The sequence below is a fragment of the Nelumbo nucifera genome, chromosome 5 (genome assembly GCF_055504915.1).
Source record: "Nelumbo nucifera cultivar China Antique chromosome 5, China Antique-T2T, whole genome shotgun sequence".
Lineage (NCBI taxonomy): Eukaryota > Viridiplantae > Streptophyta > Magnoliopsida > Proteales > Nelumbonaceae > Nelumbo > Nelumbo nucifera.
The window spans coordinates 7,097,462-7,124,765 of NC_142653.1; the positions used below are offsets into that span (position 1 = coordinate 7,097,462).

General features: G+C 39.1%; 2 protein-coding genes and 1 long non-coding RNA gene across 5 annotated transcripts; 2 read left to right on the forward strand and 1 right to left on the reverse strand.

Annotated features, from left to right (window-relative positions):
- Nucleotides 1-110: 110 nt before the first annotated feature.
- On the forward strand, nt 111-13,802 carry LOC104608498 (uncharacterized). 3 transcript variants are annotated; one of them, XR_737105.3, is made up of 4 exons: nt 111-245; nt 1,515-1,626; nt 1,917-1,992; nt 13,479-13,590. XR_737105.3 is itself a non-coding variant. In XM_010274515.3 (4 exons), the coding sequence occupies exons 1-3, from the start codon at nt 124-126 to the stop codon at nt 1,929-1,931; spliced, it is 249 nt and encodes an 82-aa protein (XP_010272817.1). In that variant the 5' UTR covers nt 111-123; the 3' UTR covers nt 1,932-1,967; nt 13,479-13,802. The 3 variants fall into 3 exon arrangements, 2 of the variants coding, with proteins under 2 accessions (XP_010272817.1, XP_088744741.1); XM_010274515.3 differs by having other exon boundaries at nt 1,917-1,967; nt 13,479-13,802; XM_088888615.1 differs by lacking the exon at nt 1,917-1,992 and having other exon boundaries at nt 13,479-13,802.
- LOC148791206 (uncharacterized) lies at nt 10,048-13,417 on the forward strand. Its single transcript, XR_016076545.1, has 2 exons — nt 10,048-10,176; nt 12,988-13,417. It is a non-coding gene; the product is annotated as an uncharacterized LOC148791206 (long non-coding RNA).
- Nucleotides 13,803-14,580: 778 nt separating the features above from the next.
- DG1 (Tetratricopeptide repeat (TPR)-like superfamily protein) lies at nt 14,581-26,702 on the reverse strand. The gene is made up of 9 exons (XM_010274495.3): nt 26,048-26,702; nt 25,194-25,385; nt 22,084-22,165; nt 21,787-21,978; nt 21,577-21,690; nt 21,004-21,097; nt 20,768-20,925; nt 16,102-16,539; nt 14,581-15,561 (listed from the first exon to the last, which is right to left on the reverse strand). The coding sequence occupies exons 1-9, from the start codon at nt 26,620-26,622 to the stop codon at nt 14,677-14,679; spliced, it is 2,730 nt and encodes a 909-aa protein (XP_010272797.1). The 5' UTR covers nt 26,623-26,702; the 3' UTR covers nt 14,581-14,676.
- Between the last annotated feature and the right edge of the window lie 602 nt (nt 26,703-27,304).

A 27,304-nucleotide genomic window follows, 5' to 3' on the forward strand; every position in this document is an offset into this window, starting at 1 on the left:
ATGATAGGAAGGTAAGTATAGTATGTTTCTTTAAGAAATCGTTGGATCCATAATGTATAAGAATGCATACCAACTCAAATGTCAAAGGGAGTGTGAAACTCAACGACAGGGAGAGGGAGAGAGATGGGGTTTTGCTTTGATTGCTTCGGTGGAGAGTCTGAGGAGAGTAGGCGGAGAAGAGAGGAAGAAGATCGCTTGGCCTCCGAGGAAGCTCGAGCTAAAGCAGCCGAAGCCGCTCAGAGAAGGTAATTTGTTTCTTCTATCTCAATCCCTAATTAGAACTGTTTTTCTATTGTCTAATCTTATCTCCCTGTTCCCTTCGGTATTCAACTACTTCTCAAGGTTCCGAGGTTCCTCTTCCCACACTTCTTTTCCTTTTTTTTCTTCGATGTGTGTGTGTGTGCGTGTGGGGTGGGGGGTATCCTGACTTTCGCAATCTCGGAAAAGAAGGGGAATTTAATATCATCTGCTCTTTTTTGAGGAAAGAGTAAATTAAGGGAAAAACGTGTACATGAGAGGATGCACGCAAAGAAAAAGGGAGGTGGGAGCCCTACCAAAATCAGGGCAGAGAAAGATCACTATACAACTCAGTTCTAACCCACCCCTGCCTTAGCTAAGCTGTCAGCCAAGGTATTTAGACTTCTAGGAATCCACTGAAACGAGGAGAGCAATCCACCTGCAATATCCCGAGCTTCATTCATGAGATGATTGAGTCTCCACATCCCAGTCTCCTGTAAGCCCATCCACTTGATAACTTTGGCTGAATCACCTAGCACGAGAGGAGCGGAGATGCCCAGTCTTTTGGCAATTTGCAGTCCAGTTAGGACTGCAACCACCTCAGCCTTTTGAGACATCTGCTACTATGATAAGACCATTAAACTTCCACAGAACTACACCTTCAGAGGAAAGAAAAACACCCCTGATCCCTACCCAATTAGCACCGAAGGAGTTATCCACTGGCCTTCCAACACCTGTAGTACAAAGACAATGGGTGAGGTTCCTCTGAAAATTCACTATAGAGGCATCCTTAAAGAGTTTATTCACTGACACTGAAGAGCAACAAAGCCACCAAATGCTGTCTTCTAGTACGGTGATGCTCCTAGCCTTGTTCTCAAATATATCATCTGCTCTTTGTATTAATTGCCCTGTAATTTAAGTGAGATCTGCTGGCACATTAGGAAGGGGGGATGGGCTACCTCAAAGCATTTAGAAAGGTGATGAGGACAGGGAATTGCTTTTAAGTGTTATCCCATCCTTGGTTGGAGATCCAAATATATCATGAACACCCATTCTAAGTTACATAGATGTAGTCTCTGGATTGATAAGTCCTGAATCCATAACCATATTGACATAATTGTGTGCCTTTTACCACCATCTCAGAATTCTGATTTAAGTTATGATTCTCTTGTTTAGAGCTTTAACGCTCTGTCCATAATAGCACAAAGATTAGAGATATTAGAGGATGTAAGAATAATATTGACTGTCTCTCAAACATTTATATGCTAAAAAACCAGGCAAGAGCAATTTGAGAAATCTGCTGCAGGAAAAGCTGCACGTGCACAGCTATTAGCACAAGAAAATGCAAAAAAATCTGCTACCTCCAACAGGGGTGAACCGGTTCTTAAGGTATGCTACTGAACATGTCATTTCATTTATGCGGCAGTTATTTTTGTTTTAAAAAACAAAACCATTTATGTTGCCAAAAAAAAACCCTCAATCACCCATAAACATATGATACAGATATTGTAGCCTTGTTGCAATTTTACACAACAGTATCAGTGGGTCAGTCATTAGACTGGAGACAATGTTATTCACATTTTTCATAATTTTTATTCCCTCAACCTGATGAATTGGTATGACTAGGAAAAAATTGATACATGAGCTTAAGTATTTGATAGTTTGTTATATGGATGCAGTGGCAGATGGGATGAAGTTTAAGCCTTTGGCTGTTCAATTATAACAGTTTTGTAAGTCCTTCAAACTTTTAACTTGGTGAGCTTCAGTAACCAGTTTATCTATTCCAATAACTCTAGGTGCAGATAAGATTTTCTTATCTACAGTTTTCAATGTGTTTTAGACAAAATTCACATTTGACTTGGATGAATAATGGGGTCCATTGCTTGGTATAATTGTAAAATATCAAGCTGACAAGCGTCAGAATGCTTGTTTAAGTCTGAGAGTGGCCACTGTGTGTAAAAAATTTCAAAGGTTAGGTCTGTATCCATCCCACCCTCCCAAGACTCCAGATAGCCAGGACCAACATTGGGTGACTATCAATTTTAGTTGGATGAATAACATAACATTGAACCTTGCATTCCATACCATGCATAAGGCCCACCAACTCATTGACCTGGACCATCCAATAACTAGACTTTGTAATCTGAAACTGCACCTATCAGACATTATTAGAGCAGGAATGCTCTCTTCTTCCATTAAATTTAGTGGCATCTCTTCTATAATTCCATGCCATGCATAAGGCCCACCAACTCATTGACCTGGACCATCCAAGAATTAGCCTTATTTTTTGTTTTGACCAGCAACAGAAAAATCCTTTTATTAATTTAGGAAGAAAAATTACAATATGCGTAGCCTCAGCTACCCCAAACTCTTAGGACAATAGCATAACCATATTCTTACATTTACAGCTGAGCCCAAAAACAACTCCCTCTATTGACCCCTTGCTTAGCAAAATGATCAGGTAAACTGTTTGCTGATCTAGGTATCCACTACACATTCACCTGCTTGTCTTTTGAGAATCTTTTAAGCTTCAAAATCTCATTTCTGAAATACCATGGAGTTTTATTGTTATCTTTCAGCCAGCTCATAATCACCTTCGAATCTCCTTCAATCAACAACTTCCTGATCCCTATTTCCCATGCCTTTTGGACCCCAAAAACAGCAGCCTTTAGTTCTGCACCCATTGAGTCCCCTTACCCTATGGGCCCAGAAAACAAGAACACCAATTTTCCTTCACTATTTCTTATCACCCCTCCCATTCCAGCAGCCCCAGATTACCAAAACAACTCCCATCAAAATTCAACTTGAAAAAATCATCACTTGGAGGTTTCCAGATTGACACTTACTTCTTCTTAGCTGAGGAGATGCAGCAATTGTGCCCCATTGTCTTAAAATATCATCAAATGTGAAGTCAAGAAACAATTTAGTTGTCTTCACCCAATGTGTCACCTTTACCATTAAACTTTCAATCAGAGCCTGTTTACTTCTTTTCTCCTGCTCAAAAATTCTCTCATTCCTTTCTTCCCACAATGCCCAGATCACTACAGCTCTTGTGCACTTCCAAAGTACTCTTCCCCTTTTCTTGGCAAGCTGAAAGTTGAGGGATCAAACAATTTATCCAAGCTAAGTGGAGTGTTCCACCTGCAACCAAACAAGGAAAAAAAACCAATCCCAAATACAACAAGCAAAAGGACAGGAAATGAACAAGTTATGAGCATATTCACCATTTGATTCACACAGGACACACCAGTTTGGAGCTAGACGCCATCCAGGTCTCCTCCTTTGTAAAAAATCATGAGTATTAATTGCACCATGGTAAACCTCCCAACAAAAAGCACTCACCCTAGGGGGGATTGGACAACACCACACTTCCTTAACAGGGAAAGACATTAGAAGTGAATGAGAGGAAACCAGCAATTTAAAGAATGATCACAAGTCAACATTCCAGAGGAATTACCTTCCATAATCGGCTATCCACTCTGCTATTATTGATAAAAACACCATCCAACAAAAGAAGCAATTGTGACACAAGATCCAACTATGAATCCTTCACATTCCTACAAACCCAAATTCCAACCAGTTCCAGATTCAGAAGGGGAATGGACCAAGAACTCAGAAATGGGTCTACCTTTGAAATATGAAATAGCAAACAGAGAAGGAAAAGACTCCATTAAAGGAGCTTCTCCAACCCATAGATCCTCCCAAAATCTGATTTTGTTTCCAGAGTTCGTATCATACCTAGTATGAGGCAAGAAGTGTGGCAGAATTTTGTGGATAGCCTTCCAAGGAGAAGCACTAGAAGCTGTTAGATATTCCAGCATCCCAACTGTTCTCTGAAAGCCCATGAATGCTCTCTACCACTCTATGCCATAGCTTGTTTGTCTCCCTTGGAAATCTCCAAAGCCATTTGCCTTATAGAGCCCAGTTCTTTTTCCTTCATCCTTCCCAAACCCAGCCCACCACACTCTTTCCTCCTACATACCACCTCCCATCTAATTAAGTGATCTTTCTTCTCCTCCCCAAGCTCCCAAAGAAGTCCCTCATTATTTTTTTCAAATCTTTTAACAATGGATTCAGGCATGCAAAAGACTGAAAGGTAATAAACTAGAAGATTAGCTAGTGTGGATTTAATAAGAGTCATTTCTACCTCCCAAGGAGATATAATTCCTCTTCCATCCCACTAACTTCCTTTCAAATTTCTCCACCACCGAGTCCCAAAAGGATAACACTCTAGGATCCACTCCCAAGGGTAGCCCCAAATATCTTGATGGCCATCCACTTGAAGTACACCCTAATTCCCTAGCCCAGTCTTCAATCTCATCTTGACTCAAATTGATACCAGAAACCACACTTTTGCTCATATTTACCTTCAAATTTGTCATTCTCTCAAAAAGATTCACCAACAATCTCAAATTCCTCGCATCATGTTATCCCCCCTTTTCATAGAAAATTATGATGTCATCTGCAAATTGTAGATGGGTCACCCTAACCCTATCTCTTCCTATCCTCCATCCCTTTATTAGTGCTCCCTCATCCGCTTTCACAATCAATCTACTAAACACCTCCACAATGAGAGTAAATAGGAATGGGGACAATGGATCCCCTTGCCTCACTCCTCTAAAGGCACTAAAAAAGGCCTCTACGGCTCTACTCTCCCATTCACCACCACTGAAAAATGACATGTCTTCAGGCATCCCTTTATCCATTTGCACCATTTTGTGACAAAGTCCCATTTATCCATAATCTCAATTAGAAACTTCCAATCCACATAATGGATGGTTTGGGGCTTGGGAATATTAGGAGAAGGAATATGACTTTGTTGGGAAAGTGGTTGTGGAGATTCCCCTTGGAGAAGGAGAAGTTATGGGCTAAAATAGTGGCAAGTATTCATGGGCTGGAGCATAATGGATGGGACGCTGGAATCAGAGCTAGGACCACAAGCAATTCTCCTTGGAAAGCCATTCATGACCTGCTACCAGTTTTCTCCCCTAATATCAGGTATGATTTGAATTCCGGTAACTCCATAAAATTCTAGGAACAAACCTGGGTGGGGAGTGCCCCTCTAAAGGATCAGTTTCCTTCTTTGTTTGCTCTTTCTGATCTGAAAAATGAGCCAATCTCGTCTTTTACCACCCCGTCCTCTTCCACTTCTGGGATTGGGTAGAACTTGGGTCTAAGAAGGGATTTGAGGGACTCAAACTTTGACAATATTTTGAGCCTTATTGCAATTCTTGATAATGTTGTCTTAGACCCCACTAGGGCGGATTCTAGAATTTGGACACCTCCCAACGGCATTTTTTCTTGTGCTTCTTTCTTCAAAGTCTTAAGTCAGTCCACCAGTCCTATCTTCCCTCCTTTTCCTGTTGATGAGGTTTGGTGCAGAGCAATACCTCCTAGGGTTGGTAGTTTTTGTTGGGAAGCTTATCTGGAAAGAATCAACACTGGTGATCTACTCCAAAAGAAGAGACCCAATACTTGTTTGTCACCTCAGTGGTTTGTTCTTTGTAAAGCGGATGAGGAGACTGGTTTTCACCTACTGGTGTCTTGCCATTTTGCGAGGTCAATTTGGGAATGGGCTTTGTCCCTATTTGGATGTAGTTGGAATACCCCATCAGACTTGCAAGGCCTTTTTTCCCCTTCTCTTTTTAGGCGGTGGATAAAAAGGGGAAGGACAATGTGGAGAGGACTAAGGGTTGCAGTATGTTGGACACTTTGGGAAGAAAGAAACTCCAGGATATTCTCAGAAGCTCAGAGAGGAGCAACAGATCTGAGGGCTATCATTCATATTAGGGTAGTACAGTGGCTGAAATCTTTGGAGCTTTTCATAGATTACACTGTGGATGACATTTTGAGGAAGTGGGGTGAAATTGCAAATTGCACACAGATTAAGTCAGTAATGAGTGTGGCTTGGACCCCTCCACCTAGTGGATTCGTGAAACTAAACTTTGATGGGTGTAGCAGGGGAAATCCGGGACAATCGGGGATTGGGGGTGTTTTTAGGGATGAAAATGGGGTCATTTCTGCTATGTTCTCAGGCCCAATTGGAGTGGGTGACTCCCTTAGAGCTGAGATCTTTGCAGTTATGGAAGGAGTACAGAAAGCTAAGGAGTTGAACATCAGGAAACTCTTAATTGAAGGGGATTCAGAGGTGGTGATAGGGTGGCTGATTAAAGATCACAATGGCTTATGGAATTACAATAATGAGAGGAGGAAATTCAAGTGGTTGGTGCGGGAGATGGAAGTTAAGATACTTTGGGTTAAAAGATCGGCTAATTTCCTAGCTGACGGTTTAGCTAAACAAGGGGCAGAAAAGGATTCACTTTTTTGGGCTAAGCTATAACTATAGTGTGTTTTCTTTGTTTTTTTTCTTTTCTTGAGGTTCTTTGTTGCTCTTGGAAGATAAGTGTGTTTGTCTTCCTATTGTAAATCTTCTTTTGATGAGTTAATGAAAGTGTTATTGATCAAAAAAAAAATAACTTCCAATCCACAAAATCATAAGCCTTCTCTAAATCCAATTTACACACAATTCCTTTCTTGCCTGATTTCTTAAAGTCTTCAACACATTCATTGGCAATAAGAATTTGATCACTAGTTTGCCTCTCCTGAATGAATGCCCCTTGGAATTGAGAAATAATTGAGGGAAGAACCTTTTTCAATTGCAAAGACAACACTTTAGCCAATATTATGTAGGGGCTAGTCACTAAACTGATTGGCCTAAAGTCCTTAGGATGATTGGCACCCGTCTTCTTAGGGATCAGAGCAATAAAAGTTGCATTCAAACCTTGGTTAATGATCCCTCGATGATAGAACTCCGCAAACACTTTCATGAGATCCTCCTTAATCCAATCCCAACCTTCTTGGTAGAAAGCCATGGTGAAACCATCCGGGTCAGGAGCTTTTGGTTGATCCATTGGCAAAAATAACTTCCTTGACCTCTATTTCCTCGAATTCCTTTTCTAAAACAATACTCCATCTTTCTTCCAAAAGAGATCCTTCAAGTCCTTCTAGATTCCATCTTGTAGTTCCTAGCCTCCTATAGATTGATTTAAAATGGTTCACAAAGCCCCTTGAAATTTCTGCTTGTTGGCTGATAGAACCATCCTCCATGTCCAGCATAGAAATGAAGTTTTTCCTTCTCCTCCCGTTTGCAATTCTATGAAAGAACTTAGTGTTCCCATCTCCTTCTTTGATCCATTTCACTCTTGATTTTTGTTTCCAACTAATCTCCTTCCTTAGTTATAACAAGTCCAATTCCTTCCTCACCTTGAGTTTCTCATTCCTTTCCCCTTCTATCAAAGTGCCTAGCTCTTCCTTACTGTCCAAGTCTTCAATTTGACTAATCAGACTGGATTTCCTTTCTTCAATTCTCCCAAACACATTAAATTTCCATTCTTTGATCTTCAATTTCAATTTTTGAAGTTTTCTATGGAATTTTATACCTTCCCAATTTGCCCTAGGTGCCTCCTCCCTCCACCATTCCTCCAATTTTTGCATAAATTCCAGAAATGTAAGCCACATATTCTCAAACCTAAATGGGACTGGTCCATCACCCTTTGATCCTTCTTCAATGCAAATGGGCCAATGATACAATGTGAGTCTAGGAAGGACTCTACCTGCCATCTCATTCCACTTCTCCCCCCAATCTGAGGTAACAAGAAACCTATCCACTTTTGAATATATAGGATTCTCTTGACAATTTGTCCATGTGAACTTTTTGTCCCATCTCTATCTCCTTCAGCTCAAAGGTCTCTATAAATCTGTTGAGTCTCCTCATGGTTGTAACCCTCTGTCTAGGATTATTGGACTCCTCTAGACATCTGATCACGTTAAAATCTCCTCCCAAACACCAGGGGCCTTCCCAAAGACCTCTAATGTCTACCAACTCCTCCCACAATTCATTCCTCTCTCTATACTCATTTGGCCCATAAATGTTGGTCATAACACAAACAAAGTTGTCCGCCACATTCCTTAATTTAATCGACACTGAGAATCTTCCGATCAACTCCTCCACACAATCCACCAACTCCTCATTCCACAGAGTAACTATACCCCCTAAAGCACCCCACTAGGGAGCTTGAACCCATCCAATTCCCCTTCCCTTCCAAATGCTCTTAATCCATCTCCTATCTATTTCTTGTAATTTTGATTCTTCGATCAACAGAAAATCAGGCCTTTCTCTTCTAACAACATCCTTAATTCTTTTTCTTTTGCTTGCACTCCCCAACCCTCCTACACTCCGACATTATCTTCATCCTATCATCACTAATCTAAGATCCCCTTCTTTCACATACCTCTAATTAATTTCTCGCCTTCTCTCCTACCTCCTCATTCCTACTCTTCTTCGTTCTTTCAACACCTTCCTTCTTGCCTAGCTTCTCCACCCTTGACTTATTAATCCTTAACCCCATCTTTTTAGCCCATTCTTTCAAAGTAATTTCATCCTCCTCTCTACAATTCTCTTTTGCCCCTTTTCTTGCTCTTGATTTCTACCTCTTCCTTCCTTCCTCCCCATGATAATATTATTTCCTTCATCCTTTTCTCCCTCCTTTCCATTACCCTTCTTAGCAACCATGGGCTCACAGAGATACAACTCCGGATCTGGAACACCTGTGAAAGGACCAGTGCTATTGTTAGTACCCGAAAACAAATGGACTGAGGTACCTGAGGAGTTTATAGAAGCAAATGAAAACAAGGGAGGGTAGGCATCACCAACAGAGTCCATATCCCCGGCCAAGGAGTTTGAAACTTTTAGTTGGTCATTTCCCGATGCACATCGTTGGACTTGACCGGGACCGGAATCCACCCCCATCCACAGTAGTTCTATATTTTTCTCCTGGTTATGCTTCTCAATCACTAACTTCTCCCTCTGCAACTGCTCTTGCATTTGGTCTGCCTTCCTACCTGTTTGCGTTGTGGTGTACCCCTATTTTGCTTGGGTATGAGGTTCCCCGTTTGCTTTTCCAACTGATCTTTATCTGTTTGGCTTCCAAGTCGAGTCCTAAATAACCTTTCCAAGTTCAGATCTTCGATCTCCTTTCTGTCTCTTCTCTCTTGTTCCTGCACACTTCTGATGCTAGACGACTCCTCTGAGCCTGAATTTTCTTCATCTTCCTCAATGCTGCTCCACTCTTCCTCACTTGAATCCTCAAAGTACATCTTCTTCCTTCTGGAGAATCTCGGATTTGGGTGTTCAGTCGAAGGATTTTGCCTTGGAGCCCATCATAAGCCCCTTCTTGTCTATCACCCTCACAGTCCCACAACCCATGTGAACTTTTAAGGTCTCACGTGAGTCAATATTTCCAGTCGACCTTGTTTCCCAAGCCAATGGTCCCTCCCTTTTCGAACCAACCAGTTCACTCAAGCACTTATTAGTAGGCTTGCCACTACCAGGTGGGCCCCACCCCCTAATCAAGTCTTTCCCATTCAGATCACCTTCCCCAGTAATTAACTCGTTGTTTAAGGCATTAACTACCAGATTTGAATTCAAATTTGGCATTCGTACCGTCCCACCTTTGCATGTCCCTAACTCCTTCCCGTCCCCCACGTCATTTTACATGTGTGAGTTTCTAACTCCTGTATCCTCACCACTTGTAACCCATCCAGCCACTTCATCATCTTCCTCCTTCGTCTCTTTCCCATTCCAGAGCGTCGATTCAGCTCCCAACGCCACCCACACCTTACTCCAAAGACCATCGCAGAGCAAATTTAAACATCTTGGAATAGCCACTGGCTTAACTCCGGCAATCCTCATACTGATAGCTCTCAGTCCCATTTGTTGTACAAGATTAACATGCCTCGCATCGCTCCCAATAACTTCAGGTGAATGCTATTATCACTCAAACCACTTTCCAATTGTCACAGTGCCTTCTTGCATTTCAAGCGTATCAAATTCCACACTGGTCTTCCCCCCATCCGTTGTAGCTTTTCTCTCATTGAAAGGTATGAGAACAGTACTACTCCCAATACCCAGCTTTTTTGTTACGTCTTCTAATATTCTTTTCCAATCTTTCACTTTGTTTTTTACTGTTACAACTAATCTCCGCTCCCAGTCTCCCTTCTCTCCATTTAAAGAGATTTTAGCTTCCGGTGCAGATAGAGTAACAAAATTACAGAATCCCTGTTTTCACACTGTTCTTCAAGCCCTAGCCTTTCCAGCTTCTTTATTCTTTTATTTTAGCTCCTCCTTACTACCAATACCTTCCAATGCTTCTACTTCCTTCATTAAGTTGTTCTCTCTCAGTGGGCTGTTCTCCTTCTTTGTCCACCATCCTTCGCTAACTATCTTGTGGAGTTCATCTGCAAACCTCATCCACCCCAATCGATTTTTACCTTCTGGGATTATAATCATCTGCTTCTTCCCTTTGTCAAATCTTTCTTCCAAGGATACAAACCATCCCTTTGAATTCCTCCTTCTCACTGCACAATATTCCTTGGTCAAGTATTTGAAGTTACCACTCCAGTCGACTCTCCAACTTACATTCGCCGCTCCATCCAGAAAGGATTGAAACCAAAAAGCTGCCTCCCCCTTCAGAAGAACAGTACCTTTCCTCCCTTACGAAACTTGACTGTAGTTTCCTTCTGCCGGTACATCTCTTCCATCAAGAACTCCTTTGACTCCACCTTAATGACACTCCTCCATCTCCTTGCCGGCAAGAAGATTCTTTCCATTCCTCCAGTACTCAATAGTGCATGTTCTTGATCATCCAAGAATTAGCCTGATAGGTGCATTTTCAGATTAAAAGAATTAGCCTTTGTAATCTGAAAATGCACCTATCAGGCATTATTAGAGCAGGAATGCTCCCTTCTTCTATTAAATTTAGTGGCATCTCTTCTATACAAGTAACTCTTATTGGAACATGAATATAATCCATAATTTTGTACCTTTTAGTCCAGATCAATAAGTAGTGTCATCCAAACCACTAGACCCTTTGCTTCATCCAATCACTTAATATGAAGCTCATAAAGCTACCCATCATTACCATATCCACTGGTGGTATACTGGTACCTAATAGAGAATATTGATGAAAAAGATGAGAATGAAAAGCAAGAAGGATCTTTTGCGTTTTTTTTTTTTTTTTTTTTGTCCTTTTTCAACTCAGACATCTATTACAAGGACTAAAAACTACCCACAACTCCCAATGGAGTTGAAAAACAAGATGATTCCACCACCTATGTCTGTTATAGCCAAAGAACTCTTTGGCATTATTTAAATAATGTGAAATCCCTTGAATCCATGATAGACAAATTAGTTTACGTGAACAAATCTGCAATTTGCTAATATTTCTTATCAATAACAAAATAATTTATTTATGATCGAAAGGAGACAAGAAAAGTTGATACAGAGGAAGAAGCAAGAAACCCAAAAGCTTACAATAACTGCTTTACATATAACCCTGAAGAGCCCAATGGAGGGGCAGCAGTATTGTAGGATAAACCTGGGCACCAGAAGTCTAGCCTATATGATAATGGCAAAAGCACCAGGGGACTTCATCCCCATCTCTTCCACCCAATAAGCACCTGAGAATCCTCCTCTGCCTGTATGTGAGTGAGATCTAGAGAGAACATGAGCCTCAATCCCTGAGACAACCATGGTGTCTCTGCTCATATAGAGTTCCCACACCTTAGGAAACAGGTAAACCCTGAAAATCACTTCCCCATCGTCTATAAAGACTTTTTTTGCTCTTGGGTACCCTGGGTTTCCAAGAGAACATCCATCAAAGTTTAAGCTGACAACTCACTGGGAGGGAGTGGAACAATGTTAAATGGCAGTTTTCTGAAGATAATCTTCAAACATTCCAACATCAAATTATTGTAACGATCAGGTTAGATATCATTCCATTTCCATGAAGATGTGAGTACTTAAATCTACAGTCTCCTTGAGGAAAGAGGAGCCTAGTCTATTGGGTCATCTGTACTGACCTCTTCTTTATCTTCATTGATCTTCCCAATAATGAGACAACAAATTTTAAGGAACAATTGGGTTCTTAATAAGTTCCACTTGTAGTATCTAAATTTTTTATCATCAATGCTTTCTTCTCAACTCATAATTTAGCAATGGATATGACACTAAAAACAGAACAGAATGGTAATTTAGCAATGGATATGACGCTAAAAACAGAACAGAATGGTGAAACAAGATTCATGTAGCCAATCCTATATAGTTTGGAAGACTTAGATGATGATGATGATGATGATGATGATGATGATGAATGTTTTCTCCTCCACTTATGCATGTCATTTGGCTGCATAATTGAAGGCACTCTAACATTTGGTTTTGGTTCATAAAAAATGAACTTTTACTTGTGGTCTCCCAGACATTCTCCCTTAAAGGGCTACATTAGACCAGTTATAAGATGCAGCTTGGGCATTAGTCCATTTTTCCTCCTTGGTGGTGTTTTGAACATACAATTGTCCTTGTTGCAAAGCAGCTCAGCCAGGTCAGAGGAATTTCATAAAAAACAAAACAAAACAAAACTTAGAAATAAAAAATAAGTGAAGATCCAAATATACATTCATGTATTTAAAGGTTCATGGTCCAGAGAAATGTGAAATCCAGGCCATATAGGATGTCTTTTGCTGCATGGTGGAGGGTTGGACTGTCTGGCTCTCCTAGCTAGTCTGGGTCAGACAATGCTATTAAAAATGGATAACATAACTACCCAAATTAGATAATTTCATGTTTAGCAAGAAACAGTTCTTCTATATGTTATAATAACATTATCTCATAACATCTTTCTTATTTGCACCCAGGTGGTGGTTTTCCATTCGAAGACTTAGTGCAGATGAATATTTGAAAGTTTCATTGATTTTATGGATGTAAAAATAAGAATAAATCCAGGAAAACCATAGCCCAAATATAAGCACCCCTAGCACCTGCCAAGAGCTGAGACCATGCCTAAGTAACCCCACAAACTGATGCCAGGGAAGAGCAAAATGCAGCACCTCTTAAGGATTTGAAGCCTCCATGGTCTTCCTTTTCTATTTAATGCTAGTACTTAACCTTCTTAGTGTTTAAAGGGGTATGCATACAATGTACGAATGTTGTTTCCTCAAACCATATTATTGCTTTCGTTTTAGGAATGTGTGAATGCCTGAAACAGATTTTAATCCTTTAGACTCTATATAGCAAATTCCTTGGGGTATAAATAGTGGAATGTAATATATTTCCATTTTGCATTTATATTGCTTCTGTTGTGTTAGGAGAAATTTCCTCACTTTGTTATCTTTGTTCTTTTATGCAGTTCTTTTTCAAAGCAGTTGAATGTATAATGTTGGTATCGCTATTCACTCTTGTTCTAAGGAGCACCAAGTTGAAGATGTCTAGAGCAACAATTCAACATCAAGGCAAAATAACCATACCTATCTTCTATAAATCTCCACTGCCTATTTGTCTCTCCTTATAAAGTTACAAGTATTTTAAGGCACTATCCACCCATGTCACGTTCCAATATCCAAGGGCTTGCTCTGTAATCAATTTGCCTTCTGAGGACAGTGGAATAAAGTTAAAGTTGCATATTCACACTTTCACAAAATTTGTTTCAAGTGATCTTTGAGTTGGACTGTAAGCCTTGGTTCAAGTTTTGTTTCCAAAAAAGCTTGCAAGTAGATTTTGGTAATGGAGGTAACAGGAAAATGAGATAGGAAATAGATGAGGTAGGGTTTGGAGAGAAATGGGGCAGAAAGGCTTGGATCTATTACAGATTTTTTTAAGAAAAATAAACAACTTTTTTTAAATTTTAGGGTTTGGAATTGGAGTGTTACATCGTGATCCTTAACATTTTAGTGAGATTCTTAAGTTTTGGGGGGCCAAGGGTACATTTACTTACGTTTCTGGCCTTGCCTCCACCTATATAAATAATGGTTTTGACAAGTTTGTTTTTCGCAATTATGCAACATTCATATCTAATGGGGCGTATTGTATTGGTTTTCAAGGTCACCGATATGGCATGTAATGGGAGTTGGAGATTTGAATGTTTTGGAATGTTAAAAAATAATGTGATAGGACCCTAGCAAAACATCAGGGGCCCATTTGGTGTATCTTTTTGGGAAGATCTTCTGGTAACTCTAACAGTCAAAAGATGCATGAGCTTTTGCATGAAGATCTAAGTAGTCCAAAGCACGTTTGGCAAACGAGCGTCTTTCCATGTATTTCCACCCAAGAATAAACCATGAAAGACGCTAAAAACTTCATTTGGAGCTTTCAAAAATGGGTTTTTCGTGTATTTTCAGCATTCCAGCTTTTGGCGGCTAGATCTTCTGTGTGCCAAATGGAAATAGGCCAAAAATCAAAGGCCTTTTACAAATAAAATTGGCCAGCCATCCTCAAGGACCACTCTCCCACCATGGAAAATGGAAACACTTGCATTTGTCACAGGAACCCACAACATGAGAACAATATCACTACACCGGATGACATAGGCAGAAAGTAAAAACTTGTACTTATTTACAGTTTAGTTGAAAAGGGAATAAAATACCGTCCCTCCTCCTACTTACCCTCCATACTTCTAGTATCTCAGATGCTGATGGCAGGTTAGATTCATGAGGGTAGTCAATTTTTTTCTGGTTGATCAGCATGTCTAGTGCCGCCTCAGTACAGTCATCTTCTGAGCTGCAACGTGATATGGATATTGAGTTCTTATTGCCAAACCAACCAGGTTTATTTAAGGATGCATTGTCAGTTGGATCATCCACTCTATTGTATAGACCAGTTCCTATGTCTTCATTGACAACATAACCCAGCAAGTCAGGTACCAAAGCTACACCACCATCATCTTCTATGTCACTGGTAATATGATGAACAGAAAAGCCAGATTTATCACCATTAACAATGTCAGGAAAATCCTTGTTAGGATCAGGGTGGCTATCCACCATGTCTACAGAAGGTTTCAGCATCTTCCAGCTTTTATTACCATCCAATTTCCCATCAATATCATCAGAGGGTGTTTTATCAGAGGTAGGATCTCTAGTGGAAATCGTTTCCAAAAAGTATTCTGACATGTTTGGTAACCTTGATCCACAGAAAGTGTTCAATGACCTTTTCAAGTTAGAGATGGTGGCTTCAGCCATCATATCACTATTTTGTATTGTCTCCAACAATTTCTGCAATTGAACCCTGCTGATCCTCTCCCTATTTGTATTGAAAAGGTCTGTCCATTGCTTTTCACTGACTTGAAATGAGGCATGAGCCATGGTGTTTACTATAGTAGCAACCTTCTCATAATTATGTTGAGCTGTAGCTTGGCAGACCATTTCAGTGAAGAATGACAGATGTGGAACTTCTCCGGATTCAAGAATTCTTTCAAATGCATGCTCCAACAAATGCCACTGGAAAAAAACAAAAAAAAAAAAGCCATTAAATAATTTGTATATTTTTCTTCTATTTATACCTTGATTAGACCAAATGCCAGAGAAATATTGCTAAGGGAATCAGTCTTTCCATAAAGGTGGCATTGGAATGAAATAATTTCAAATTTTTAATGCACAGTATCTATGCAAACACCCCCAAGCACACACGTGCAAACACAAACAGACAAAGACATGCACATTCACATAATGACAACAACAAAAGGGGTGAAGAAAAAAGAATTTAAAAAAATAGTAAGATCTGCCTCGGTGAGAAATAATAACTCCAATATTTCATTCAGCACACAAGAACACGGGTAAAATGAAGAAAAATGAGAGATGTTAAGAAAAAGTATACAGATATTAACTATTAAACGTAGCCAATGTACCATAGTTACAATGCTTAATCAACTTCCTGCGTTATGTGTGGCCTAAGCATCCAAACAAAAAAAAAGAAATTCAAGACAACTGAAACAGGGCCTACCATACTGCAAATGAACAGGAAATAGACGTATTATCTACCTTTCCAGCTCTAGAAGCTTCCACAAGTAGCCATCCATGTTTGTCTTGATTCAACTGGTACCCAGAGAAAGCCATCTCCTTGTATACATACTCAAAGTATTCCCACTGATGTGCACTAGCTGATGCCTCAAGTATTGAGCTATATGTATGTACATCTGGAGTAAGGAAAGCGCCACCATTATCAGGATAGGTAGTAAACAGAGATTTGGTTCCCTTGGCTTCTTCAAACAACTCTTTAGCTTTTGAGAACATATCGCTGTGCCCATAAACTTTCAACATTGCATTTATTGTCCCAATATTAGGAGCACAGTGTTCTTTCATGTGTTCAAAAATAGATATGCAGTCCTCCACATGTCCACCATCCATACAGGACAAGATCATTCCAGTGAAGGCTACCTCCAAAGGTTTAGTAAGAGAAAGCTTTTTCATCTTATCAACCTGCATCATGTTTAGGAAGAATGAGTTTCCTGGTTTAGCAAAACTTAGTAACAGACGGATAGCCATAAACCATGATGTAAAGCAGCTAACTCAAAATGGTATATGTTAGTTCAAATGGCTCAACATCCCAGTTAATTAAGGCAAGATGGTTCTCCAAAATGGTCACCATCACAATCTCCATTGAAATCAGCCAAAAAAATGAATTGCATATAAAGGAACTCAAATAGTTGGGACAAGGCTTAGATGATGATGATGATATAAACTAAAGGAACTTTATTAGAGTGGAGATCATGTCTTTGCTTGAAGGCTCGCTTTGATGTTTCCCTTGATCGTGACTAGGTGAAGGCTAGTTGTTAGATGAGGATCCAAAGATCACCCTTTTTTGTTGAAAGTTTGGCTAGGAGAGGCATACACAGGAGCAAATTACATCGAGTGTTGGCTGTCCAGGATTAGTTGATAAGGTGCTTTTTGACGTTGCATAGGTTTTTTTATGTCATGCTTGGAGTGTTATAGCCTCTTTCTTTGCGGGTCTGATCCTCTGGGCCTGAGAAGTCCATCTTATTATATCTTCATTTTGCCTCATGCTTATTTCATTTCTAAAAGAAATTCTCTGTTATTGATCCAATATATACGTATAATCAAATATGTCCAAGATGAAATGGTTCTACCGACCATCTCCAACTAAAACTAAAACAATCAATTATCCCCAAATCCCCAACTGAAAGGCGAATAAATTTCTAAGTGAAAATCAACCAGTAATATATATCTCATCTAGCTGGAAACTGTTGCTCAATAAACACCAAAAAAAAATCTAACAATTGTAGAAAATTTTCCATCTCCAATGTTGTTTTCTAACAATAGAAACAATAGGTTTTTAATAATCAGCCAATTCTATGGTCAGTACAGAGGAAGTGAACAAATCTGATTTTTTTACCAATAATCCTTTTATCTTACGATTTACTATGAGGTCCAATCTGTTTCCATATTTAAGTTTTTTATTCACTGCATTCTGTCTTGCTTAAGGGGTTGGATTTATATTGAGGATCACATGTGTGTTTTATTCTTAATTTCTGTTTCCAATCACTATAAGAAAATGAAAAAAAAAATCAGTCCACTATTTGGTGTTTCTTTTATGAACTTCAAGGCCCTTTATAATAAAGACCTTGATCAATGTGGCATCTGGGCCTTGAACCCAGCTTTCCTTCTATAAACCATAGCGTTGGCTGGAAATTCAGGCCAAAATGCATATTTATGCAACCACTTCGCTGGTGATTCTAGCAAAAAATCTAATTTATACACCTAAAAGACAAATCATACACAATGTTCAGTGGGAGTAGACCCAATTTCAGTGTCTGAGATGCAGAAAAACCAGGAACTGTAGGTGGAATTGGGATTGGTTCTCCTCTCTCTTTGATTGTAGGTGGAATCCTCCCACAAGTGTAGCGGATTTATTTGACCCTAGCTTTTTCCGACAACCAAAGAAGAAAGGAAGGGTGATGTGGAGAACAACGAGGGCAGCTATCTTGTGGGCAGTATGGGAAGAGAGAAACAATAGGATTTTCCAAGGGAAAGAAAAATAGGCTCCTGAAGTTATTGAAGGGATCACCATCAAGGCAGTACATTGGCTGAAAACTCTTGAATTGTTCAAGGATGTCTCTACAGATGATTTGATTAGAGGCTGGAATATTTTAGCAAGATCTTCTACTTCATCACCTACCATACAAGAAGTTTGGTCCCCTCCTTTGCAGTGTCATGTCAAACTGAACTTTGATGGCAGCTCTATTGGGAACCCCGGACCTTCTGGAATAGGGGGTGTGTTTAGAGATGCGGAAGGAAAAATCCTAGCTCTGTATTTTGGCCCAATAGGTGTGGGGGACTCGCTTAGAGCTGAAGTTTTGGTGCTCCTCCAGGGGCTCAGATGGGCCAAGCAATTGGGTTTCCAACAATTGGAAGTGGAGGGAGATTCAAAATTAGTAGTAGGATGGCTACAATCAAACAGTTTGGGAACGTGGACCCTAGACAACAGGTAAGGGAATTATTGAGCCTCACAATGGAGCTGGATGCAAAAGTGTATTGGTCTAGGAGGTCAGCAAATGCTTTAGCTGACTACCTAGCAAAACAGGGGGTGAATCGGGAGTTTTTGTTTTGTGCAGTGTTGTAAGATTTTTGTTATTCAGGGGTCACCTTTTACTTTGGAAAGTGACAGTTGTTTCTTATGGTTTTATCTAATGAAAGTTACCGTTTCCTATCAAAAAAGAAAAACAGGAACTGTCTCAAATACAGCTGGCTTAGACTCTCATTGTCATAAGGTCAGAGAAGAGAGAAGAGAAAACATTATGGCAAAAAATATCACATCCAACATTCTCTAGTGAGAGAGATGCTTTATGTTAACACTAGATATGCCCAAATTACAAAACAGACACCTAATGGGATCTTACACTCAAGTCCCTAAATATATTTTTTTCCTTGGGTGCCCTCTTCCTCGTACACGTTACAATGTAAATATGTTCTAACACTTCCCTTCAATTGAGTATTTGACTAGAAAGAAATCATGTAATTTCAGAGATTTTCCATAGCTTCTCTCAAACAAGGCAACTTTATGATTCCAGTTTGACAGAAACTAGTACTTGTACCACCAATGGGAATCCAATCAATTTGATTATACTCAACTTGGACCTCTTGGCTCTTATCCATGTAAAGACAAGTTTTCAATTTATTAGATGGAACTCATGGAGGCTCACAACACTTACCCAAGAGATGACCATCACGATACTCATGGGTGACCACAGCTCTTACTCAAGACACTAGCTATCATTAAAGTCCACTTTTTGGCACATTCCCTAATCATAACAGTGCGCTACCAACTTAACAGAGATCAAACCACAGGTCCACAACAACTCTCATATGAGGAAGAATAGACAACATATCAATTACCCCAAATGACAACACAAAAACAACTAAAAACGACAGTACCCTAGTGACAACACAAAAACAACTAGGAACAATAGCACTTCAATGACAACGTGAGAACAACTAAAAACAACAGTACTTTGACAAGACAAAAATTCTCCCTTAACCCAAACTTGTAGCCCCTTAGTTATTTCAATGAACATGTACGTGGAACAAAGAATACTGTTGCAGGAAACACACAAAGAAGTGTACACTATAAAATGCCATCAACCAACTAAAACAACCATTGAAAAGAAACAGAACCCATTCTCTCCTCTTGGATGCAACAGAAACAGGAATCTAAAATGCTTTCAACAAATGAAAGACTAGCTGATTATAAAAAGAAAGGGAAAGAAGACACACCACAAGTTAACCACAGGCAGGAATCCAAAATGCATAAAGAATACTAAGTTAATGAAGGATGACAAGAATAATAAGCAAGAACTGTAGCAAAAGAGAAAAAATAGATGATAAAGACACAAAAGAATTTAACTAACAGATCCCATCATTAACCTCACTCTTAGAATCTTTTAGTTGTGAATAAGTTGAGAGAATAGAGAAAAATAGAAGAAAATTAGAAGAGTGAGAAAATGATAGGACTAACAAACTACAACTACTCTACCTCTCACTAACAAGAGAGATGCTTTATAGTAACACTACAATTGTCCAAGTTATAAAACAAAGCCATGATGAGGTTGATAGTTGATAGTATTAGTGGTACTTGATACAAGTTTTCCTCCCAAAGTACCCACACTCCTTCATAACATTACAATATGAATATTCGAACATGGACACAAATAAAGAATTTTGAAATTTAATCCCATACACAAAGCTGTAAAACCTTATTGTAAACCTAATTTCAAATAAAATTCTCTTTTGCTGATCAAAAAAAAAAATACTACCACTAGTTCAAGTAACCCCAACTGCTCTTCTTGGGGATGCACAAAGTTATCTTCCTCAGTGCCAGCAACCAGGCTACCAGCAACACAACTGTGGGAGCATCAGTGGTGATAACACTGGAGTAATCCTAGCAGATGTGTGTGTGTGTGTGTGTGTGTGAGAGAGAGAGAGAGAGAGAGAAAGAGAATTTGTGGCCAAGGAAACTTCAACTGAACTGAGAATCTAAAAAACTATATATTCTTTTAACCACTTTGCACACTCATGAAAAAGAAAAAAAAAATAGAGAAAATTAGAGCACCCTAACCAACAATGCTCTTGCATTAACCAGCTTTCATGCTTTCAAATTCCAATCACAGAGATTTATTCATATGGTACATACCATCACCATAGCTTCTTGCCACCTCCCCTTGTTGCAAAGGCAACAAGCTAATTCATAATACACACTAGCCGTCCCAACCACTCCCCTTTGTTCCATATCACTGACTGCTACAAGCGCTTCATTCACTTTATCTTCCTTCCAGAAGGCCCTAACAAGAACTGCAAATGATAAATCTGTTAATATGTAAATGACAACAAATATAAAGCCAATTACTGAAATAGTGAAAATATAATTACCTCTGTATGTGAGGGCTTTTGGAGTTTCCCCACTTCTTCTCATTTTTCCAAAGAACTCATGAACAAGGTCATATTTCCCTGATTCCAGCATTACCTTTCAACAAGCACCTCCTCTAAGACTTGAATACATGTATATTTTGAGGATAGATTATGTCTTGCAGAAAAGGAATACTTTATGCTATTTAGGATCTATATATGCCTTTAAGGCTCAGTTTGGAAGGAGTACAAATGCAAATATATACAGTACAAATACATACAAAATAATACAAAATACAAGGTTTTGCACTCTACAAAATTGTATCTATACTCTTCCCAAACTGAGCCTAAATAAACTGGAAAAGAGTCTCAACACAAGATATAAATCAAAGATGTCACAGGTTGGATTCCAATATACAAAATAGAAAAGCCCAAACTACAATAAGATGAGAGGCTGTGGGTGCAACCAGACATGAGATGTTATCTTGTGAGAAGCCTCAAACTAAAATTAGGCTAAAACTAGTCATTGGTTTATCTTTGATGGAGTAGAATATAAGGACTGAAGTATTCAATTCTGAAAACTGATCTGTGGCTTACCTCCATTGCAAGTCCATACGTTGCTCCATTAGGTTTCAGGCCACTTCTCCTCATCTGCTCCAGCACCCAATATACTCCTTTCCACTGATGGGATGGAACACAAGCATTCAATACCTAGCAACCATTTTGGAAGAAATTAATTAATTGAGCTAATGTGTATATCAATTACGGTCTTGATAATTAAGTGAGGATACTGCAGTGTTTTCTTACAGCATTGAATACAACAATATCAGGTTCAAGGCGTGGGTCCCAGTTTTTGTTGCGCATATTTTTAGTTCTTTTGGATGGTTTTAGCCTCATGCTCTCAATAATGTTCAAAAGTTCTTTCAGAAGACCAGCTTGACCAAGTGTAACAGCAATACTGTGGTATGCAGGCATATCAGGATATATATGGCTGTCCTCCTGAATAGTTATTATTAGAGTTAGAACCCAAAAAGAAAAACCAAGTAAAAACGCAGAACACTTTCAAAATATAGACAAAAAGGCACAAATTCTCATGAACTTTACGTGCATAAGATTGAAAATGCGAAGAGCTTCACTTGGTCTCCTTGCTTTCCCAAGAACTGCCAAGAGTTTTGTGTAAACAAACCTGCAATAAGCACAACCTTTGTCAGATGACTATCATGCTTTCTCTGAACAACCTGTAGACAGGATGAGAAATACGATAGTAGTTAATTTTTCAGTGCTTCCTAGTTAAATACACTTAGAAGTAATCTTAGAAAAAAATGACAAAAACGAAAATCATCATGCTTAACATAATTCATAATTTCATACAATTTAATAAAGAATTTAATACGAAGTAGACATCAAGATTCAAATACCATCAATAGGTATCCAACCCAAAGTAAAATCAATTGTAGCAGGAAGAAGAGGTGCCAACAGCTTGTTGGGTGATATTAGAATCAACTACGATACAACTTAGAAAAAAAACGGAAAAAAAAACAAAACAGTATATAAATGCCCCTAAGAATATTTGAATTAATAGCACTTTATCACACAAAGAATAAGTTAATAACTTATAGTCACCACTTAAGTCACAGCATTGAGGATAGAAAGAAAGGAGGTCAATGTTAGTTGTTAGAGAAAAAAATGAAGCCTTCCCCATGGTTGTTTGAAGCGTGTTATTAACTATTAAAAAAGGTGATGAGGCACTACTTCAAGTGACAGTAACTGCTTAAACATGCATTAGAGGATTCTTTGAGCCAGAAAATCCTAATATCTTCCTATACATGTCAGTATGAATGGAAAAGCCATCAACTCTCTCACCAAAAATTCAAAATACATAATCTGAAGAGAAACAAGAAAAAAATGTTGGGACAAATTGAGGATCAAGGTATTTGTTTACAGCAAGGATTAGGATATAGAACTCATTATAAAGCACCATGGTAAAAAAGATTAAAAGATATAATATAGGTTAAGAGAAGTTAAAATAGACCTTAAAAGAATAAGGAGATGCTCAGTGCTCATTGAGAACTAATGCAGTCTCCCCACTCATAGGAGCATGGCACTTTCTGCAAATAGCATTTTGGATCACCACTTTCTGCAAATACCGGGAGTATTCAACTAATGATGTTTTAAGAGCTTGGGCCGAAATGGCACAAACGGATAGATTCAAGGAAAACTTGAGGATGGACTGGCAACCTCCAGCTGTAAATAGGCTAAAGCTTAACTTTGATGGCAGCCCAAACTCAAAGGGCAATCCAGGGAGGGCAGGAATAGGTGGAGTGGTGGCTTTGTATTCAGGTCCAATTGGTATTGGAAACTTAGCAAAGGCTAAGATTTGGGCCCTACCAAAAGGATTGAGATTGGCAGAGCAGATGGGTGTCAGAGACTTGGAAGTCGAAAGGGATACACAATTGATCATTTCATGGACCAGGCAAGATAATTTTGCACCTTGGCCCTACGGACATGCTTTCAGGGAAATAGACTTTTTTGCAAGGAGGCTTATTTCATCTATTAGATGGGTGAGGAGAACAGCAAATGAAATGGCAGATGTATTAGCAAAGCAGGGAATTGACATGGGAAAATTTGTTATCTGGTGTTGCTTGGGCGGATGGAATTCCCATCAGTTGTAGTATATCTCATTATAATTAATAAATTTATTTTTTCTTTTCTGATTAAAAAAAAAACACCACTTGCACCTGGACAGAGTCATCCACAGAAGTTGCTGGATGAACTCCAGTAAATGGAACAGCAAAAGACTGCTTTTATATAGTAAAAATAAAATTCATTAAAGTAAAAGAAAGGTGACAAGAAATCACCTGAGAGGAGAACAAATTGAGACTGCATTATTCTGATTGTCAACCATGAAAAGTTATTCTCAAATCTTTCTCCTATTTTGTTCCATTTATTTAGACACTGACTGTGGTATGCCAACCATATAATATTTTGCTCTGGTCTTTGGTGGGGGGTTGGCCCTCTATGTATTACCTTACCATGCATTAAATGGTTCTCTGGCTCTAAAGGGATAGTGGTGTTTTTACAAGACTAAAGTTAGACTCAATTTTATCATGTAATCTATGTTTGTTAGACCCTTCAACACTTGGAGATTGAGGAAATTGCTTCTTTCTTACATGCCCTCTAAGAGATTCATATTTCCCGTCCTCAGGACCTCAAAATAATTAGCATACTTGGTCTCTAAAGTTTTCTGTTCTTTCTCTACAAAGTGTCTTTTGAATCTATCATTGAAAGGAAAAACTTTAGCAATTTATTATCCCACTTACAGTATGTTTGTTTGGGTGCAAATACATGAAATGTTCTTCAGAGAAAAAGGATAGGGAAGCAGCCCAATATATCTATCCATATAGATCTCATAGTATGCAAAGAGGCACTTAAGAGGAAAAGGAACAGTCACATATTAGAAAGGAAAATGCCTTCTTGGACCTTGAAGCCTTGAGAGAAGACACGTTCTTTCTTCATTCATGAATATTTGTAGTGAAGGAAATTCAAAGGCATTTCATTAAGTGATATTTATTGCAATCTCTTTGAGAATTTTCAGTTTTCCCCCTAGAGTTCCTCATTAAACCCCATTTTTTGCCTTAGATTGTGGAGATGGTTAAGTTACAGCTTGATAACAGTTTGTCTGGCAACCCATCCTGTACATAATTAGAAGCACCTCAATATGGACAGAATACCCTTTTAGGTTTCCAGCAGCCTCTTTGAAGAAGCAGTCTACCAAGGCACACATATTAGTTCTCTGTAATGACACAGATCAAGGGCCCTTGCTTGTTACCACAACAAAATTAGGGAAAATCTGAATTAGATTATGGTTGGGTTAAGGATCTGTTGCAGGAAAGATACTATTGTCTACCAACAGATATATGCCTTAGCTTCTTTACTTTGGTGAGAGATGGTTCTATACTTACTCCTCATCTGTGTGCACCTTCTAATGCAAACATGCTTTCTTCTTCATTGATACAATTCATTATAGTTAAACTCCAACCCCCCACCCCGAAAAAAAAAAAAAAAAGACTAAGAAGAGGAAGAAATGAAGAAAACAAAATGGAGTAAGAGAAAAATAGAAAACAACCCCGTGTCCAACAAATAATTCGTTCTTGGAGTTCTCTTTTTTTTTACCATGAACTCAAAACATGAATTGAAAAAAAAAAAAAAAGTACCTGCTTTTATGATGTCTGTGTTCCTTAGAATTGTACACCCATTCCACAACAGATAATGCATGTTTCCAATTGCCAATAGCCCCAAGTCCTTCAACAATTCTAAGTAGATTGCGTTCAGTAAACTGCAACCCTGACTGGTTCATCAACCTAGAAAATTTCCAGTCATGCATACTAAGGTCTGAAGCACTTAGCCTACACAATAAACTCCTCATTAGACATGCTTGATTAGTTGGCATAAACAATAATAGATATAAAATAGTAGAAACGCAAACAAATTTTGTTGGGGTACAAAGGAGAAGATTCTATGAATGTTTTATTAAGTTTTGAGAGAGAGAGAGAGAGAGAGAATGAAACATGATCTCCTTAGGCATAATAGAAAGAAAACTCACGTGTTAAACATAGAAAACAATTAAAAGAGTTGCATATTAAATTTCTGAGACTACAAGAAACAACAACTAAATATATATTAACGTATAAATAATTATTAGTAACTTGGTAACAAAACACAAAATCTTAATTAAACTGTACAAAAAAGAAACCGTGAATTTCAACAAGCACCGCAAGGGCCAAATAAAATTTTACCTATTGTCAACTCTACAAAACCATCAATAACCTCTTTCCCAATAGAATAATCAAATCTACCGAAAAAGCGTTACTGATAATAAAAATCATCAAGGAAATTGAGAGCTAACCAGTTTTATGGGTATCTACGTTGGGAGATGTTAAGGACTTCCATCCAAACCTTTTCTAGAACTCTTTTAGCTGTCAACTTTTCTTATTCTTCTTTCAATGTGTAAAAGAGTATGCGTGTATATGCTTCCCAAGGTTAACAATATCAATTGACACCAGCTAACCTGTTTATGAGAAACCGAATTGTATCTGCATCTCCACCACGACTCTTTGTGGGAGACCGAATTTCCTGCTCAATAAAACAGCTTCCTTCTTCGATATCGTCATCCAAAAGGCACTGAAAATCGTCGTGGTTCCGCTTGGCAAGAATTTCACTCAATTCCTGCAAATTCTCCCCTCTAAGCTTCTCTCCGGTGTACTCCTTACTCACGCTGGCAAGTTCTCTCAGTCTAACTCTCTCCAATCCCTCCCATGGATTCCCTACCATCAATAATCCGTTTCTCCCTCCACTTTTTGCCTTCAAGTTCTTCGTAAACGCTCTGTACTCTCGAGCTAAGGTTTGAAAGTGAGCTTCTTCCACCAAGGCTCGCTTCTGAGATTCAGGGAGAGGTTTTTCCGGGGTTTTGTCCGCCATGCGCTTCGCCTTTCGTATAGACTTCTGGATTTCTTTCTTCCGCAACGTGTGGACAATTTTGGAAGTAGGGAAGACACCCTTCTGTATGAGCTTTCGCTTGATCTTCTCTTTATCTGGTTCAAAAGATGGAACGGGAACCCGGGGAGCTCCTGTTGAAGCTTCCATGGCCGAAGAGAAGTAAGAGGTGAAACCGTTGGGTATGGAAGAGTTGTTACGGGTAAGGGATATTATGTAGGGGTAATAGCATAAATGGGCAACTTTTGGGGTTTAATATCAATAAAAAGTAATATATTTAAAAAAAATCAAAAATGGTTAACTTTTTAAAAATAATATCAATAAAGGACAAAAACAGTGTTCATCATCTTCTTCTTGCCATTTATTCATCAGAGTTGCCGTACGTCGCCGCCGGTCACCACCCGCCATCGTCGTCCGCTACCGCCCGCTGCCGCCTCTGCCCATTCAGAGGTGGCGGAGGCAGAGCTGGTGGTCATTTCTCTACTCGTCGCCACCACCACCTCTGGCCCCACCAATTTCTGGCAACGTTGCCGGAGGCAGAGGCGGAGATGGGCGGAGGTGGTGGCGTTGAACAAAGAAACCACCAGCACCGCCACCTTTGCCTCTGGCCACCTTCAGCAATGTTGCCGGAGGCGGAGGCAAAGGTGGGTGGATGGCGGCTCGAACATATGGCAAGAAGAAGATGATGAACAGTGTTTTTGCCTGATATTATTTTTAAAAAGTTAACCCATTTTTGAAAATTTTTTAAATATATTACTTTTGTTGATATTAAACCCCAAAAGTTGCCCTTATATTAGTAATTATAATTTAGGTATAATGTCATTTTGGTGCC